At 41.3% G+C, this 17,208-nt stretch overlaps 1 protein-coding gene across 2 annotated transcripts in view; it reads right to left on the bottom strand.

Annotated features, from left to right (window-relative positions):
• Positions 1-2,293: 2,293 nt before the first annotated feature.
• LDB2 (LIM domain binding 2) overlaps positions 2,294-17,208 on the bottom strand; it is a 149,574-nt gene continuing 134,659 nt past the window's right edge. The window contains exons 6-8 of one of the 2 annotated variants that reach the window (XM_081959421.1): positions 9,270-9,393; positions 6,789-6,940; positions 2,294-4,145 (exon numbers count right to left, since the gene is read on the bottom strand). In XM_081959421.1, coding sequence (XP_081815547.1) covers positions 3,915-4,145; positions 6,789-6,940; positions 9,270-9,393 — 507 coding nt within the window. In that variant the 3' untranslated portion in view covers positions 2,294-3,914. The remainder of the gene's footprint in view (positions 4,146-6,788; positions 6,941-9,269; positions 9,394-17,208) is intronic. The other variant, XM_081959422.1, reaches the window with a different exon arrangement.

The following is a 17,208-nucleotide window of genomic DNA, read 5'->3' as shown; positions in this document are numbered from 1 at the left end:
GGTAGGGAGAGAGATAGGTAGGTTGGTAGGTAGAGGGATAGAGAGAGAGAGAAAGAGAGAGAGAGAGAGAAATACAGTAGATAGGTAGGGAGAGAGAAAGTTACTTTTTGACCCAGAACTCAGATTCTAACAAGAAACACATATTGGTGTTGTCCCGTTGGGAAAGATGAAACACCACTCCATTCGGTAATCTGAGCTTCCTCTGAGGAGTTAGAGCAAAGAGAATCTCAGAATTGCAAAAGAACTCAATTCAGCCAGAAAACATTACTTTAGACCCAGACCTCAGATTCGAACAAGAAACACATATTGGTGTTTCCTGAGTCGGGAAAGATGAAACACCACTCCATTCGGTAATCTGAGCTTTCTCTGAGGAGTGAGAGCAAACCGTATCTCAGAATTGGCAAGAACTCAATTCAGCCAGAAAACGTTACTTTTGACCCAGAACTCAGATTCGAAAGAGAAACATATTGGTGTTGTCGTGAGTCAGGAAAGCTGAAAAGCCTGAATTCAGTCAGAAAATGTAAACAGTGCTCTGATTCGAACAAGAAACACATATTGGTGTTGTCCTGAGTCGGAAAAGATGAAAAACCACTCCATTCGGTAATCTGAGCTTTCTCTGAGGAGTTAGAACAAAGCGGATCTCAGAATTGGCAAAAGAAAATTCCGCCAGAAAACGTTACTTTTTGACCCAGCTCAGATTCTAACCAGAAACACATATTGGTGTTGTCCTGAGATGAAAGACCGGTAATCTGAGCTTTCTCTGAGGAGTTAGACCAAAGTGTATCTCAGAATTGGCAAAGAAACTCAATTCAGCCAGAAAATTTTACTTGCCCCAGAGCTCAGATTCGAACAAGAAACACATATTGGTGTTGTCCTGAGTCAGGAAAGATGAAAAACCACTCCATTCTTTAATCTGAGCTTTCTCTGAGGAGATTGACCAAAGCGTATCTCAGAATTGGCAAAGGAACTCAATTCAGCCAGAAAATAGTTACTTTTGACCTAGAGCTCAGATTTGAACAAGAAACACATATTGGTGTTGACCTAAATCGGGAAAGATGAAAAACCACTCCATTCGGTAATCTGAGCTTTCTCTGAGGAATTAGAAGTTCATTAAATCTCCTCTCATCTATGTCTAAAAATAGATGTTATAATTTACTCGCTTCTTCAGCCTTTCTTTCTGTCCTGCAACTTTGTCAGCATATTGACCCCAACAAACAAGGGTCCTCATTTTACCAACCTTGGAAGGATGGAAGGCCAAGTCAACCTTGAGCTGGTCAGGATTAAACTCCTGGCCGTCAGCAGAGTTAGTCTGATAAATTGCATTCTAACCACTGTGCCACTATGACTTCTGTTAAGAAGTTTTAATATAGATTACAGAATCTATATTAGCAATGACAAGAGACAATTTAAAATAGAGTAGATGTAAAGGCATGATAGTACATGTAATTTATACTCAAAATTAAGAAGAAGAAAAAGCAGTCATATGATGTCTAGAAGAGATTGACAAAGCAAATTTCAGAATATTTAGTATATACCACCTGCTGAAGCTCATGCCAAAAAATAAACAATGTTGTGATCCAATGATCCAATTTGCAGAAAAAGGGGTGAGGGACAATTCATGCTCCAGTCAAAGTTAGGTTTGGATTAGCTGCTAGAGCTTACTCTCATATGAACAGGAAGTATTTTTGCTTGATGATCAGGAATCAATGTAATTGTTATAGTCAACTCCAGAAGAATTTCAGTACTGAAGCTAATCCAATATAATTTTTTTTAAAGATACAAGGAATATTTTTCTCATGAAATTTCTGCCTTTTTATGGAGTGATCTGGTACAGCTAAATAATTTTAGAGCGGCAGGGATCAATTTTCTTACCATTACCTCCAAAGTTTTATATATCTTTCTGCATTCCTGAGACCACGAGAAAACCAACAAATAATTACTTGCCAGTCTTGTTTGACAAACAAAATGCCAAGCATGTCCTATTTTACACTGAATCAGAAATAAAGCTAAACTTGCTTCTGTAATGCTGATAAGAAACACATTTGTATTTTGCTACAGAAAATACCACATTTACCACTTTTATTGACTGAATAATAATAAATGTCTGTTTGGTTCTCCTGCATATCAGTGTTACCTTATGTTTTCATGTAAGTTCATAAAACTCTTTTGAAAGAATCATTTTATTGAAAAAAATATGATATATTGCTAAATATTCTGCACTAGTAAGCTCTCTTTATATGTACCAATATTTTACAGCTGTTAGAAAGGAAATGTAAACAACATGTTTGTTAACACAGTTTATTGGCACACGTATTGGCAAAGCATACATAAAATACAATTGTATCACATCAACTCACTGTATTTTTACATGATGAATTGAAAATATTATGTAAATGAAAAAAATAGTTTTTTTATAAAGTTTCACATAAATATATTTGATCAAAAATTAATTACTTTGAAGGGCTTTACAAAAAGCATTATACAAGAAATAACGCATGAAGAGAATCAAATAAACAATATGCAATAAAACCCAAATTGTTTTTTGTTCAAATTTTTCACAAAATTGATGGATTACATGGCTTTCAAAATTCAGATCAACAGCAATTTTACAAAGCATAAACTTTCATAGGGTACAGCTACCCTCCTTCCACATAAAAATATTTGTTATGTGTTTGATGAAACAAAATGGCATTTATAATTGTTTCAGTGCTTTTCAAAATGAAAATTTTTGGATTTATTTCTAAATTTAGAATCTGTTACATGATTTGCCTGAAAGCAATGAAGAATAGAAAAGGGAGAGAAGGAAAGAAGGCAAAAGGTCAACTTGTGTCAGGAAAGAAAAAATTATGGAGATGTTGAGGGCTTTTGACAAATCCCAACTTCAGCAGAATGAAACATGTGTAACTTTGATCACACAATTATTCCTAGCCAGACACATAGCTAGATATGCATGCTCAAACCCCTTTCAAGAAACCTGAAGTTTTTCCAATCTTTGGAACTGGAGTTTTCAAGTTTCAGAGTAGTAACATTCTGGCTCTGCTATGGATCAGAGCCACAAAAAAAGATATTGGGGTATTGTTACGATTTTATTGCAACTGCTTAAAATCTTATCATTTGAAATTTCAAGGCTGAATTTTGTAACCAGTAACATTAGAATGATTGGATCTTTAATAAAGTCCACATTATCATGGCTGAATCACTGGTGTCCCGGAAAGCTTGGTTTCCTTCTTTGAGAAAATATTTTAACTTCAAACATTACAGTAGCATTCTCCATCATGTGGCATCAGATCTTCTGGTCCTCAGTTGCTGATTCAGATGGGGAAAAGTTTCAGTCCAGAATATGTAGACTAAATGATAAAGCTTTGCTACTGTTTTTTTAAATAATAACAATAAGCTGTTTTTGGAGCCTGATTAAAAAAAAAAAATCTCTCCTGCCTCTCGCCTTCTCAAATGGATAGCCAGAAAAATCAATGGCATAGACAGAAAATAAGGGCTGTTTCCAAATTCTGCTCTCTCCATTTATATTGCAGAACAAGAAAAACCAGGATGTCCTCTTTCATGGTTAAAAAAAAGTCATTCGATCCTGAGCACTGACAGAAGATATGGCCTTTATAGAATAAAAGGAGATTATCCTGGGGAAAAATCCTCCATCGAAATCTAAAAATCGTCATGAGGTGCTACTTACATATTCTAGTTTCACTGAGGTCAGTGTCAAACTCTTGCAAGTACAAGCATTTCCGAGATCATCCCTTGGGTGCTTATAAATTGTTTTTCTAATACACAAAAGCTGTACATCTAGAAATAGCTTCTATCTCTGTTGAAAATCTAGAGGTTTTTGTTCTGCTTACCTATGGAATGCTGTGAGATGGGGGTTAGTTGCTGTTACCAGTCGAGCAGGGGGTGGGTATGGAGTTCTACTGGGAAGCCTGGGGTGTGGGGTTCTCAGACTTGGTCTCCTGGTTGGTAGACATTTTACTGTTCCAAGGACTGTTATTTCCTAGGGCAGGGGAATTGTTGAAGTCATCATCCTCATCCAGGCCATTGGCTGCATCATATTGCGTGTTTTCCAGTCTAGTGATCAACCGCTCATCTTCATCACCAAATTCTCCACCCATCAGAGTGGGTTCCCCAACGACCATCACATCCTGGAAAGGGATCCATGATTTGTTAGCTGTTATAAACTGGAGCAAGCTAAATAAAGTATCTCAATTCCTATGAGAGGATTACTTCTAAACATTTCCCCATATTATCATTGCTAGGCCTCAAAGGGGTATATCAAACCTGTTGGCATTCTGCTTGTTTATGCTAACTTGGAATCTAATTTTCAGAAATTCCAAACTGTTGACTGAAAGGGTTGAAACAGTTGTAAAAAGGTAACACAACACTGTATAGAATCAACACATTATTAACAATTTGCATTCGTATTTTGGGGGTTTTCAGATAGCAGAAGCAAGTAGTATCACCACAGGAATAGTTTTAGTAATCTCAAAGACAGAATCTAGTGAAATCTGTTCTAATAAGATGTTTGGAAGCTTTTCTCCTGATTAAATCAGGGGTGGTCAAAAAAAGTCAAGGTGCTGGCTGTGACTGCATGACTGAAGACTTGTTCATAGGCTCATCTTGACTTTTCTACCATCCTCCCCATATAACCCTGCCTGACATCTTTACATCCTAACTTATTTCTCCCTTCTTTGCTACAACCCTTTAAAAAGCTGCCTTTAATGCACAGCGGAGGGAAAAAAGAATGAACTCTGGACTTCACGTTCTTATTCTTTGCTTTATTTGGATGGTTGGTCCAAGATGCTAAGTCCTTAAAAGACCGTTTTCCTGAGGTCTTATTCTAGTAAGGTGTTCTAAGCCAGGAGATCACAAGGATTGTCTGGCTGTTTTTGTGGAAGAATTCTCTGACTTTGTAAGATTTCTTCATAGGACCCAACATGGCAAATGTACTAATCCCCTCCATAAATTGTGAAAGCTCTCCTCTTTGGAATGTAGCTGTGGTGCTCCAAAGCAGACAGTGGGACATATTCTGAAACAGTGCCCTCTGAGTGCATATCACAGGAACCCCAAAAACCTTCAGGATGCAACTCTGTATTGAGTATATAATCTATCTCTGAATTTGTAAATAACTAGTTTCATATTTACTCTTTGACAATGTAATTGTGATGTGCTTTTAAATATTTTTTCCACTCTGCTAAATAACTAAACTCCAAGCACAACTGCTTGTTGGTGCTTCGTGACTCATCCTAAGCCAACAAGAAACACACAAGGATTGCAATCTTTCTTGACCTCGTGGCTAATTATGCGGAAACCTCTTAAATGCAATAGCCATAAGGGTCATTGGCATTTATGAGACGGCAAGTGACCTCATGTGCAGCACAATTGCATCATGCAAATGGCCTCAGTCACATCATTAGCCCATAGACGTTGTGCCATGCATGGTACCGCTGTGGCTTATTCGTGACCCCATTTGCTTCCTGCAATCCATCCCCAAGAAATGTAGTCCTGCAGATGTTCACCAGAACAGAAAAAGGAAGAGCACCCTAGATTTCAAAATTCGTTCTTCTTGAAGAAAAAATTAAAGCAAATAAACACTTCTACTTGTAAACACTGTAGCTGTTCTGTGAACCATGTGGTCATTAAACAAATTCAACTTCCCACACTACTTGTTGGAAGCTAGCCGGGAAGGCTGCAAATGATATTACATGAGCCTAAGATGCTGAAACTGTTGTAAATACATGCAAATTGCCAAGTGCTTGAATTTAGATCACGGCAATGCTGCAGTAATGTAAGTCTGAGGACTAGTTGTAAGTCACTTTTTTCAGTGCTGTTGTAACTTCAAATGGTAACTAAATGAATGGTTGTTAAATCAAAGACTACCTGATAGTGCTGCTCTTCAGACCAGGGGTGTCAAACTCAATTTCATTGAGGACAGCATCAGGGCTGTGATTGACCTTGGGGGGGCTGGCCTTGTGTGGCTGACTGGGTGGGTGCGGCCAATTAGGTGGGCATGGCCAGCTTGACACCACTCCCCAAACTGCTGGCATGTTTCCTCTTTGCATTGGGTAGACTGGGCCAAAGCCATGCTGGCCTGATCTTTCTCTTCGCAGTGGGTAGACCAGGCTGAAGCTACATTGGTCTGATTTTTCCTCTTCACACTGGGTAGACCGGGCTGAAGTTATACTGGCCTGATATGTGGACAAGGGCTTGTTTTTGGGGTAGGTCCTATTTTGGGGGGGAACAGAGTAGAACCCTAAAGGCACCCTCCAATTCAACCCCGTATTATCTTCACGAGCTAGTTTTGTGTAATAGCCACCAACCTGGTTGCTTTGGGATCACCTGTGGGAGAGGGGAGACATTGAGGGACAACACAATGTCATCATGCAAATTATGACATATGCATTGTTTGCATTGTAGCATCAGGATGTCAATGTGGTTCCCACCAGATGTTTATGACTGCACTGCTAGTCAAGAGTGCTTGCCTGCCCTGCCCATTGTTTTTTACAAATTGGATTCAATTTCTAAAGGTGTGCAGCAAGGCATAGGAGCATTGCTGAGCTCTATGTAGGGCAGGTAAAAGTCCTCCTTGAACCCAGCCCTTCCCCACTGGCCAATGCTAAGAAGGTAACTTCTGAAACCCTGCTTGGTGCTTGAATAAATTGCCAGCATTTGCTTGGAGATCCAATATGGGAAGGAGTTGCTTAATGATTTGCAGCAGTTTTTGCTCTTTTAGGGATCCTGGCCTACAGGTGGTCTTAGGTGAGGCCTAAAAGGAAAAGGGGACTTACAGGTACCTGACTGGCAAGGCTCAGGTTCACTGCTGCAGCTTTCTTCTTGCTGTTGGTGCTGTTGATGTTATTCCCGGCACTGCTATTGGAGGTGCTACCGGTGGAATTTTTTCTTTTTCTCCTTTTGGTGGTTGGCTGTCTTGCAGGCTCTACTGTGGGAGAGAAAAGGCTGAGATGCAGGACAAAGGCATATGCAGAGCCTGGCTACCATGCATGAGTCTGCGCCCTCTCAAATTCATTAAATGGGGCAGGCACAACATTGAAAATAGGGCTAACTATTGGGAAAGTTAACCTGAGTCAAAAAGCATAGATAAATTAAGAAGTAGGAAAAAGAAGGAACAGTTGTTTATAGTTTGGCACCCATGATACAAAAACAGTGCTCTGCTATATGCTATTCTGTACTTCTGTATAGATTGTGTTGTATTATAATAGTGTTTCCCAACTTTAGCAACTTTAAGATACGTGGACTTCAACTCAGAATTCCCTAGTCAACCATGCTGACTGGGAATTCTGGGAGTTGAAATCCACATAACCTTGCCAAGTTTGGAAAATACTGTATCATAGTAATAGTATTTTATAGTCCTTGCACAAAGTTGCTTGCCACACTCAACTGAGCAAAAAATGGAGACAAATTGCTTGGATTCATAATGGGCATTATCAAGAAACTAGATTACCTTGGCTTAGAGTCAGAATAAAAATTTAAGATTTACATCCATTCACTTTGCCCTCTAAAAGACAATAGAAGCATTATCTTGCGTGGGGTGCAATTAGAGGTTTATTTATGCAAAGATCTCTTCTCTTCTGGACAAATCCTGAAGTGGGAGGGTCAGAAAAATACACTGAATCAAAAATATTTTCTACCAGAAAGACTTCATATTCAGTGTACATAGAATCATAGGGTTGGAAAGTATCTTGGAAGTCTTCCAGCCCAACCCCTTACCCAAGGCAGAAGTCCTACCATCTTGGACAAATGGTTGTCCAAACTTTTCTTGAAAACTGCCAGCAATGGAGCACCTACACAGCTAGAAACATTTCCCAGATTCTGCTAGGCAAAATAACCAATGATAATTTTAGGAGATATGCTTTAGGTCATGCTTTTTTAGCTCTAGACTATCTTTCATATTCATATCCCTATCTGTGCCATTTCACTTTCCCCCTCCTCTCTGTCCCCCACCCTGTTTTATTTTCCTCTATGGCTACATAGAGGAAATTTATTACAGTCAAAGACCAGTACAATTAAAAATGCTCAAAAGAGTATCTGGTTAAAAGTTCTAGAATGGAATAATAATAAATACAATCTGAATTGAAACCATAATTTGACAGCCTACCTATTGTTTGTATATAAACAAGAGCATGGCCTGAGCTATGTAACAACATTCCTGAAATTGTGAAGGTCTATAGTTATTAGGTACTAAAATACAACAAGGTGATAATATGAAAATATTTGGAGTGTTAATTGTATAAAATGGTTATAATGGATTATTCATCAGGCTTTGACAAATCTTTAATGCTGCTGCAGCTACATTTAGTCATTTGTTACTAAATCTTGCTGGACCATTCATAAAGGAGAACATCAATCTATAAGGAGGGAGGGAAATTGCTTTCATCATTTGGATGAAAGGCATCAAAGAACAAGACACTTAAAAACATTTGTATGTAAACATGGAAATATGTGCATAGTTAAAGAAAGTCATGGCACCCTTCTGGAACCAGGACAACCTCAGAAATGTCATGAAAGAGGGATCTGCTTGCAGGAGCATAGCACAAAACAGTTGCCTTTCTATCTCCTCCTCTCTTCTGGACATGCCAAACATCAGGCCACAGTATTCCTGAGTAGGAATTTATTCTCTTCTGGGTGGATGGGTGGGCAATATAAAGATCAAGGAATGGTGCCACACAGTAAATGAAAGGTTAAAAGGCCCACCTGGACCCTTTCTCACCCTTCTCATGGCAAGACTAGTATTGCCTAAGTTTGACTTCAGGCACAATCTAAAAGCTTCAGCCTCAACCATTTTTATCCCAGATGTTCTTGACTCTGCATACTGCAAAACATCTTGGGAATGTCACCTGCATTCTTTAGTGCATTTTGGGCAACCTCCACAATGGCTGGCATGCTAATTTCAAGAGCAGTTGGGTTTCCATGCCTCTTTTTAAGGGATTACATCTGTACATGATCCAGAAGATCTGCATGCAACTAAGAAGATGAGAAGTAGTTCCATGTTCCATATTCTTTGTCATTATTACAGTATATAATGCACAACATTTGTACAATTCCGATCATCATGTGTGTGAGGTCATGTACTCTCTTTCTCCATACCCCTCTCATAGAAATGCTCACACCTAGGAATCCAATAATTCTAGTGGAACAATAATTTAGAGTGAATATCTGCAGAATAGTTACAAGACTTTCAACGGTATTCCATGTTCTTACATTCTTACTCTTTCACCCACTTAGAATCAGAGACCAGAGAGAATTCCTACCTGGAGGTGCCACCATCCTCTGCCATTTTTGAAACAGACATGTTTTCAAGCAGTCCCGAGGACTTAAATTATATGTTTTATGTCTTGACATTAGTTCTTGCATTGGCTCCAATATTACGCACAACTGCAAAGAAGGAACAGAAAAAAAACCATTTCTGGACATTTTAAGATTCAATCATTTCCTTCGTTGCTCTCCAACTTCTTATTTTCCTCCTAAGCAGAGAATTATGAATATAAATAGTGATTAATAGGAAGTTTTCCAGTTTTAGGGTTTCAAAGATGGATTGCAGGTTCATTATTTTGTTGCAAATAAATATGAAGTGAGCAGTATAACTTTTTTGTTGTTTGGATTTTAATCAGATCAGAAAATTCCCACGTCTACTGCCAAGGGCAGGTTTACAAAGGCTCTCCCCAATGTATGGTTGCCTTCACTATCACTGTTTCCCAGCTAACCAAATGTTCCCTTCTTTCATTGCCCCCATCCTCCCGACTGCAGCTAACCCAGTGCACAGGAGGCGAGCACACAGGGTCTTTTTTTTTAAAAAAAACAAAGTTTTATTGGTTTTTTTATATTTTACAAAGGGAAAAGGTAAGGGAAAGGTTACAAATTTTGGCAGCTGTGAAATGCGGTAGGTGCACCCCCCCTCCAAACTCATAGTATACATTTGCATAAAATTCAATATTAAGTAATAACATATAGTCAGTGTGGTAAATTCAATTGGTAATTTCAATCAGTTTATATCATGTGACTTTTCTTACTCATTTGTGTGATCTGAGCTTTCTTGATGTCGCCCCATCTCCCCCTGCTGGCAGAGCTCTGGCCCCTCCCGTGTCTTGTATGTCAGTTGAAGAGTCTTCTGGTTTTTCTAGGAGCAATTTATTTTTCTCCATAAAGGCCTGCGCCTCTATGGGTGTATTAATTCTAACTCTTGTCTCCTCCCAGAATATTAACATACCTTCAGGCATCAACCATCTAAACCACACCCCCTTCTGGTATAATTTATTCGCCAATTGCGAATAATGTTTTCTTTTCCCCCTCACTTTCTTGGGGATCTGTTTCAGGATGGTTATCTCCTTATCTTTGTATGTCAAGGCTTGCCCCCTTTGTGCATTCAAAATTTCATCTCTTGTGCTTTTCCTAAGAAATTTAATGTGTACCTCCCTGGGAACATTGTGTGTTCTAGCGTAAGCTGAGTTCACTCTATAAGCCAGGTCTATTTCCCACCCCATCTGTTGTTTCTCCTTCTGAATATACTCAGCCAAAATGTTTGTCATGATGTCCCTTATATTTTCATCATCTGTCTCCATCACGTTTTGGAATCTAAGATAAAAAGACATTCTCTCAAACTCTATTTTCATTTGTTGGGTGTCAAGTTCTTTGTTTCCCTTCTGCACACCCTCTATCCCCCCCCTCATCTCAGCCGCCCCATCCTCCAAAAGATCCAGTCTCTGTGAGTTCTTATTAATTTTATCCTGGTTCTCTTTAATTTCTTCTTTCATCTCCTTCAGTTGTCTCTTTATTTCCTCTTGTCCCTGTAGAATTTGCTGAAACATTTGATGAAACTCCAAGTCCGTAGATTTAGGTTGCTTTAAGGCTGTTAACGTTGATTGTGTACTAGGACTGGAGGTTGCAGATGTCGGGGCAGAGGCAGCAAAGCCTGACTTTCCAGGAGGTGGTCTTTTAGATGCCATTGTTTATAAAGTAAAGAGTCCAGTCAGTATAGAGAAGGATCAGTCAGAAGGGTAGAACAGCCAGGAGAGTCCAGGAGACAGAGGGTCCAGGCAGAGGGGAATTTTCTAATCACCCTGGCAGAAGAGCAAAAGTTTTTCACTCCAGGGAGTTCAAAAACAAACAATCAACAAGAGAGATGTCCGAGTAGCAGGGAGACAAAGACCGGAAGCCTGAAGTTTGAAAGGTGGAGTCAAGTTTCATATTTCATAAAGACAATGGAAGTGTGCCATCTTGCCCTGCCAGCTTCGGGTTTCGAGGCAACAAATAAAGTTTTCAAAGTTCAAAATTCCCAAAGCTTCCAGATCTCATTATATTATAAGTTTAAGTCCGAAAATCCACTTAGTAAGGGTGTGGCATCTTTGGTTTGGCTCTCCCCCTCCTCCTTCCCTTGGGGCTGAGAGCACACTTGTTTCCAGCCGGTTGTCCGAGGGGGGGGGAAATCCCCCTCCCCTCCAGCTGCGCCTCTCCAAGTCAAGCCGAAAAAAAAAAGTTTGCACAACTGACAAATTTTAAAGTTAGTAATGGGAATGGAGGAAGTCTACGCCTCACCGCACCGCCGCCGCATCCTTCAGCTTTCTTTGTCTCCGAACAGCCTCACAGCGAAGACGCCGGAGCGTCTCCCCTTCGTGCTCCTCGATGCCTGGAGCGAAGCGGGGGGCCCCCGCCAGCCGCTGCCGATCCAGGGGTCCCCCCGCCGCACTGCTCCTCTGGCAGAACGCCTCTGCGGGGCGTCCTGTGCCCCCCAAGGAGTGGGGAGCCTACCGGGGATGGCAGGGCGAGCAGTCCCTGCCCGTCGCCGTCAGCCGCCGGAACCGGAAGTCGAGCACACAGGGTCTTGTGGTGCCTGGCAGCAGTTGCAGCTCATTGGCTCTTTGGCCGCTAAAAACGGCCAGCTGGATGTCAGCCCAGGGTATCCAATAAGCTGTGCTCAGCCCCACCTGCACTGCATTTGTGCACTTCGGGGGCCTGTAGCCAGGCCACCTCTGCCCTGCCATCTGCATTGCCTCACTGCGGTGGCAACACTGGCAACAGCAGCCCTGTCCAGCAGAAGCCCCGCCATCCATTTGCTCTCTTCCAGCCTGGGAAACCCATGAGCCTGGAGTCGAAGGTGGCTGGGAGTCGGCTGCGCTACAAGGTCCTGGTGCCCTAGAAGCTTGAGGACTGGGCAGCCACAGCAGTTTCTCTGGGAAGAGGGGAAGGGGATGGAAGGAGGAGGAGAAAAAGGCGCTGGTCGGATACAACAGTCATCAGGAGCCTCTACTGGAATATCTGACAATGCTATCTCCACTTACTTTAAAGTTCCAAGGAAAGAATTACCAAGTACCAGAATACCCAGATTTTAATTGTGAGAACACAAAGAGTCCCCAAGATATTCAGGGGCTTCCCCAAGAAGGAGTGAGATGGTCTTCTAATGGGCTATTACAAGAAGAGGGTAACAATCTACCATATTTTTGTGGAGTACAAGATGCACCTTTTCTCCCCTCAAAAAAAGAGGGAGAAAATTTGGGTGAATCTTATACACTGAATACAGCATTTTTGGCCACCCGAAACACTGTCCCGCGCATCCTGTTTTTCACAAAAATAGACACGCAAAGGGTTTGGGAGGCCTGCAAAATGCTCCTGTGGGCTGGCGAGGGCAAAAACAAGCAAAAAATAGGGTCCGTTTTTCATGAAAATGGGCCTGTTTTTTGAAAAAACGAGTTGTGCAGAGGGAATGGGAGGTATGTAGAGTGCTCTTGGGGGCTGGGGAAGGCAAAAATGAGTGAAAATAGGCTGGGTTTTCACAAAAATGGGGCTATTTTTGCCCTCCCAAGCCCCCGGGAGCATTCTGCAGGCCCCCCAAACCCTCTGCATGCCCTGTTTATGTGAAAAACAGGCCCATTTTTGCACAAAAGAGGCCCATTTTTCGCCTCTCAAACCCCCCATGCATTACATTTTTGCCCTCTGGGACAATAAGATTAGGTGCAGGAGCAGTTCGTGGACAGAGCATTGAAACTGGGTGAGATAACTTCCAACTTTTATTTTAGAGATTTAACCCAAATAAAAGAATTTCAAAAAATAATCTCCAAATGTTAAGAAAGCAGCGATTGGATACATGGAGAAAGATCGAAGTCTCAGATGCGAAAGAAATGTCTAATAAAAGCTTTAAAATATAGAACATCTGGAGAAGAGAATAACAACTTGAAAAGTGATTATTGAGAGAAACTCTTTTCCTATTTTTGCTTTTAATCCCCCTTGATCTATTGACAGTCAGCTGTTTGATTTTTGCACGTTATTTAATGTTGGAATTTGGAGCAGGGTAGCCATCTCCTGGAGGGAGAATATCACTGCAGCGTGGGACACTTATGGGAATTATTAAATATAAACAGAGGAAATGATGGAAAGTAAATAACACCTGGAAGGCCACTTGACCTTGATTCCATTTCAGTAGGTAAAGATCTCACTTCAGTAAGTTCTTTAAGACAAACTGGATTGCAAATAACTAAAACTCTATTGAAACTGTTCACTGGATGGTGGATTTGAAAGATTTGTTGAAAATTGATGGGCCAATTTGGATTTGGATTACTAATGCTACTTGACAGAATATCTTACAAGGTGAAAGTGAAAGAAGAAAAAAGAAAAGAAGAAAAGCTAAATAAGACTTTAAAACTTGCACAATTGGGAAGGTGTAAACTGGAAAATTATAAAGAGTAATAAAATATCAATTTATAGCTTTTAAGGACCATAAATTTAGGGGATTTGGCAGTATAATTTTGGGACTGACTAAATCTTATTAATAATTGGCTTTTTTGGAGTTTTTAGATGGCTTTTTAGTTTTTAGTTTAAGGATGACTGCTGTAGTTGTACCAATTCTGGATGCGTTCCGGCACCCCCTGGATGCCACACCCGTTACCGAGACCCAAGAAGAACATGTAAAGTTGATGCAGTAAGCTCTGAAAAAAATGCTTGCTGCCAAGCTCTACGCAAGGCTATCAAAGTGTGAATTCCACAAAACCTCCCTGGGTTACCTTGGATATCGGATCTCCAATGAGGGGATAGAGATGGATCCAGGGAAAGTGAAAGCTGTGCTCAATTGGCAACCCCCACATGCTCACAAGCAGCTCCAAAGTTTCCTGGGGTTGGCTAACTTTTACTGGCAGTTCGTCCCGGTGTTTGTGGAAGTTGCCCTGCCCCTGACTGAACTGTTAAAAACAGGGTCATCGCCGACAAAGCAAAAACCAAACCAACCAATTGTTTGGACAATGCACTGTTAAAAAGCCTTTGAGAAGTTGAAATAGCTCTTTGCCTAGGAGCCCATTTTGCAGCACCCAGATCCAGTGATGTGGCTGTAGCAGCAGTGCTGTTGCAAAGAAACCCAAAAGGACAACTCTTGCCTTGTGCTTATGTCTCCAGAAAACTCACCGACACTGAAAGACGATAGACCATTTGGGAGAAAGAAGCCTATGCAGTTTGCTGGGCCCTACTCTCATGGAGACACTTCCTAGAGCGGGGAGAAAGTGCCATTCAAGGTTTGGACTGACTATAAAAACCTCAAAGCTCTGAAGACCCCCAGGAAACTGTCTCCAAAACAGGTCTGCTGGCCGCAGCACTTCAGGACATTTACATTTGAACTGAAGTACATCCCTGCAGGGAAAAACTTGGTAGCAGATGCCTTGTCAAGAAAGCTGCAGTTTGACAGTCAGAGGGAGGAAGAGGATGCCATAATTCCTCCAAAATAAACAGCAGCACAAGTCACCACCAGAGGCTAGACCAGATGGCCGACAAACTGACTGCTGCACTGAAAGCAGCACTGACAACTGACCCCTGGCTCACTGACAACAAAGATGTCTTAACGATGAGAGATGGACTAGCCTGGAAAGGATCCAAAATATACGTTCCTGCCAGATAAAGGCTAGACATGCTACAGCAGAGCCATGATGCAAAGCTAGGAGGCCACTTTGGATTCCTAAAGATGCTCCACCTTGCCAGATGTCAATTTTGGTGGCCTAAGATGAAAGAAGAAATGGAAGACTACATGAAAATTTGTGCCACTTGCGCAGCCATGAAAATAAGACCAGACAAGCCTCCTGGGCTACTACAGCAGGTGGCCAGCTCCAGCTGACTCTGGACAGAGATTGCAATGGATTTCATTATAGAACTCCCAGACAGTGGCAGGAATACAGTAATTTGGACAGTCATTGACTTATTCTCCAAGCAAGCCCACTTTATCGGCTGCTCAGGGTTACTGTCAGTGAAGAAGCTAGCAAAGATGTTTGTCAAGCAAATCTACCGCTTACACGGTGAAGCCCAGAGAATCATCTTTGATCAAGGAATCAAGTTCACTGCCAAGTTCTGGAGGGAGTTCCTGAGGTCCATTTGGTCCATGCAAGGACTCAGCTCAACTTTCCATCCAAGCACGAACGGGGCAGCAGAACGTGCAAATGCAATGGTCAAACAATACATGCATTGTTATGTGGATTACCAACAGGACAATTGGTTCAACCTGCTACCGTTCAACAGTATAATAATACTGTCCACAGCAGCACTAAATTAACTCCTTTTCAAGTTACCAGTTGCATGGAATTTGTTCCCATGCCTCAGCTGCCCAGAGAGGCCTTCCTCAATGTCTTTGACTGAATGGATGGGTGCTCTAAAAAGGGATGGGAAAATACCAAAAAAGCCATGGCAGACGTGGCGGAAGAATATAAGAAGCAAGCTGACAACCACTGCTTGCTCCAACCCCCTTGCTATGTGGGAGATAAAGTTTTTCTATCGACCAAATACACACAGTTAAGGATCCCTAGCAAGAAATTGGGGCCAAAGTTTTTAGGTCCCTTCCTAATAGTCAAAATAATTAATCCAGTAATGGTTCAGCTCCGTCTGCCTAGAATTCTAGGGAAAATACACCCAGTTTTTCATTGTAGCCTGCTGAAACCTGTGATTGGGTCTAGTTTAAGACCACAGACCCAACCACCACCTCCTCCTGTACTAATACATGGAGAAACGCATTACAAAGTAAAAAAAAATACTAGATTCTAGATTGTATAGAGGTCATTTACAATATTTAGTGAATTGGAAGGGGTACCCTTTGTCTGAAGCAACATAGGTAAAAAGTTGGAATGTGAAAGCTGACAAATTAGTGAAGCAATTTCATGATAAATTTCCAGATAAATGAAAGGGTCCCCCTGGGGGGGAGGGAAGAGATGGTCAGTTAGTAAATGTTAACCACCTGCAGTATTCTCTTTACAGGACATGCTTTTCTTCTGAGGGAAGGTTGCCTGTCAGACCTGCAAGCCATCTTTTCTTTTTGGGTTTCAAGTCTGCCACACTTTCTACTGTGAGAAAATGGGAGGGGGAATTATACAGAGTTCAGTGATGCATAGCCATAATAACATTCTTTTTAGAAAGTCAAGGTCGCTTTTGTCTCTGCACCTGGCCAGATGTGGATGGGAGGAATCTGTCTTTGTGGCAATGAAATATTGGACCATGTGATGAACTTGTGGGTGTTGGGGCAGGATCTTGAACTTTCAACTGGGTGGGAAAACCTGGGAGCTTTCAGATTCAGGTTTTCCCAGATGTGCCAACATGATATCTCTAACAAAGTGGAACTTTGAGGAAACACAAGCCTCAGAATTTTATTTTGTTGGGGGCGTTTTTTGGAACCCTGACATCAAATTGATCCTTTAAGAGCTTACAATATAAATGACCGGAAGTACCTCAGCGAGACAGATGGAAAAAATGTGAGCTCTGAAGAGCCTCACATAAATTCTGTCTGACAAACCAATGCCAAGATCCTTTTGGATCAGAACTTTCGGGGTGGGGGGAGTGAAGAAGGAGCTGCATCTCATTAGACCCAGAGGAATGTAACAGGTTCTTTGTAGGTTGGAGATTAGCTCTCTGAATCAGTGTCAGGGGAGGCAGCATGGCAACATGGCTGCTATCAAGTTGTGGGCTTCTGGCCAAAGCATCGGAGCGGTGTATGAATGGAATGTGAAACCTGGTAAGAAGATTTAATTAACCAACTGACATAAATCAGAATTTGGAAAAGGCAAAGAACCTTGTGAATATAAATAATATTGATGGATAGATTGGGATTTTGGCAGAAAGAAAAGAAAGAAGGGGGAGGGGGTAAATAGTGGTTTAAATCATTAAGCCCAAAAAGAACTGCTTGTTTTAAACAACTTGCAGACAGAAAGGAGGAAACAGATAATTGACTAACCCATTGAA

This window comes from Natrix helvetica, assembly GCF_964273705.1.
Source record: "Natrix helvetica genome assembly, chromosome: 7".
Classification (NCBI taxonomy): Eukaryota; Metazoa; Chordata; class Lepidosauria; order Squamata; family Natricidae; genus Natrix; species Natrix helvetica.
The sequence above is the reverse complement of the archived record's forward strand: the minus strand, read 5'-3'. Positions and strand labels throughout refer to the sequence as shown.